Below are 2,354 nucleotides of genomic sequence, written 5' to 3'. Positions count from 1 at the left end.
ACACACACACACACACACACAGCCGCCAAGGCCATCTTTGCCCGAACAGGCTGCTCTGTACGGAGTCTCGGTGAGGTCCTTTTTATCAGAATCATGTCATAGATTATATTTTCTTATTAGTTGTAATGGTCGAACTTATAACTGATTATCTTCTGATCAGTTTCTAAGCTGTTAAGCATGATTAACTTTGACCACAATCACATTTATCTTATCTTTCACATCCTGATCTGCCAGGGTCGAAACATCCTCCATCATTACTCATTCAGCATATCAGTAAGACTGATTAATATTTTGGTTATTAGAGATGATTTACGGTATTAAAGAACATGTAAACTCTTGTTTTAGCACGATTATTTCAATCAAACACTGTTTTCACCAAACAAAGTCACGTCCTCCATCAGCAGGAGGTTTTCATATCGACCTCTGATGTGTTTTCAGACAGTGATCATATCCTAGAGACCTGTTTCTGTGGAAAGAGTGGGTATCTCATCATTTTGGGAGCATTGCCACTGCGTGTAGATGTGTAGAACAGTTTTCACGCACTCGTCTTCTTACCAGGACATACGGTTGTGTTTGCCGACCAGTCAGGGATGAATGCTTCTGGACACGTCATGCTGGGAACCATGGATGTTCATCATCAGTGGACAAAAGTAATGCAGCTGTGGCTGTCCTGCTGGCATGTATAGTCTCTGTGCTGCCTTTCGTTTTCTGACCCCTGCTGTGTGCCTCCAGCTTTTTGAGCAGCTGCCTGGTTATCACAGCCTGCAGCAGCAGACACACTGGCTGAAGGAGAGGATCAGCCTCCTCCTGGGTGGAACCCAAGTGGTGCACATGGACAGACTGGGACCAGTTCAGCCCATAGCTGAGCACTACAGTTCCCTAAACACCTTCCACAAACGTCTCATGTCCCACCACCTTCGTCTGCACCCCAGGAGTCTGCAGGGCCTCACCATGTTGCTGGAAAAGTACGAAACCCTTTTAACCACTGACCATCACAAGCACGTGCAGTTTACTTAATGTTTGTGTCTCTTCCAGTGACCGCTCCAACCCCAGTCTTCATGAGATGGGACACTTCGTTATTCCCATCAAATGTGATCTTCCTACACTACAGGTCTTCCTTCAGAACCAGGCCCCTGAAGCCCGACGGCGCATCCAACGCAAAAACCAGTGAGTGTGACGTAGTCTGTCTGTTTGCATGCTGTCTTTCTTTGGGGGGGTGGGAGGGGTCTTTTTATAGTTTATATCATATTTAGTATTTTTCCTCTCTTACAAGATGCTAGCATGTTTGCAGAAACAATTTCAAAAACGTTGTCAAGCAACAATCATAAGTGATTTTGCTCCTGCCAGCAGTAATAAGATTTACAGCTGGAACTCCATGAAGGCCGATTTATGGGGCAGCACGTACCCAGCACTGCCTCTGTGATAGAACCCCCACACGCCTACATCCATGACTGCTTTATACAATGTGACCACCACACCTACAACTGCCCAAGTTTAACTAGACGGTGTTGATTGAAATTACTAGTTTTTATTTTTAGTCTATTCAGTCGCTGTGTTTACTGTTAGAATTTGAGATCTTCTTGTCAACTTGCTCAATCAATCAGAATCAGAATACTTTAGGATTGCTCCAGTAAAGTAACATTAACAAAAACCAACTAGACTGTTTATCAACACAATATGTTAAGATCAGAGGAACAGCACAATATATGCAAGTCACCAAGTAATAAATGTCAAGAATATTAGAGTAGAAAGAGTGTGTGTAAAAAGGGTGTAACTATTGCAGTGTTCACAGTGTGTTGGATGGAGGAGTTGTACGGGGAGACGGCCACGGGCAGGAATGACTTCCTGTGTCGTTCAGTGGTGCATCATGGGTAATCTCAGTCTCTCACTGAGCGTGCTCGCTTGACTAGCCAGTACGTCGTGCAGTGGGTGGGAGGTGTTATCCATGATTGTCTTTATCCTGGACACCACCCTAGGAGAGTCCAGCTCCGTCCCCACAGCATTACTGGCCTTGTGATCAGTTTATCGAGTCTGTTGGCATCTGCGACCCTCAGCCTGCTCCCCCAGCATGCAACAGCATAGAGGATCGCACTGACCACAACAGACTCGTAGAAAATCCTGATCATTGCTCGGCAGATGTTGAAGGACCTCAGCTGCCTCAGAAAATAGAGTCGACTCTGGCCTTCCTGTAAAGTGCTGTGGTGTTTTAATGCAGTCCAGTTTATTGTCTGTGTGCACTCTGAGGTATTTATAGTCCTCCACAATGTCAACACTGACCCCCTGGATTGAAACAGGGGTCAAGTGTTTCCTGGTCTTCCTGAAGTCCACGATCAGTTCCTTGGTCTTTGCCACGT

At 45.5% G+C, this 2,354-nt stretch overlaps 1 protein-coding gene across 4 annotated transcripts in view; it reads left to right on the top strand.

Moving 5' to 3' along the window:
* The window catches only part of tcaim (T cell activation inhibitor, mitochondrial), a 19,514-nt gene that overhangs the window by 15,356 nt on the left and 1,804 nt on the right, over positions 1 to 2,354 (top strand). For all 4 annotated transcript variants that reach the window (XM_005754377.1, XM_005754376.1, XM_005754378.2 and 1 more), the window contains exons 8-10: positions 559 to 650; positions 733 to 965; positions 1,036 to 1,167. In XM_005754377.1, coding sequence (XP_005754434.1) covers positions 559 to 650; positions 733 to 965; positions 1,036 to 1,167 — 457 coding nt within the window. The remainder of the gene's footprint in view (positions 1 to 558; positions 651 to 732; positions 966 to 1,035; positions 1,168 to 2,354) is intronic.

Source organism: Pundamilia nyererei, unplaced genomic scaffold (genome assembly GCF_000239375.1).
Source record: "Pundamilia nyererei isolate P.nyererei 1_Seehausen unplaced genomic scaffold, PunNye1.0 scaffold00554, whole genome shotgun sequence".
Lineage (NCBI taxonomy): Eukaryota > Metazoa > Chordata > Actinopteri > Cichliformes > Cichlidae > Pundamilia > Pundamilia nyererei.
This window is presented reverse-complemented; position numbering and strand designations above follow the sequence as displayed.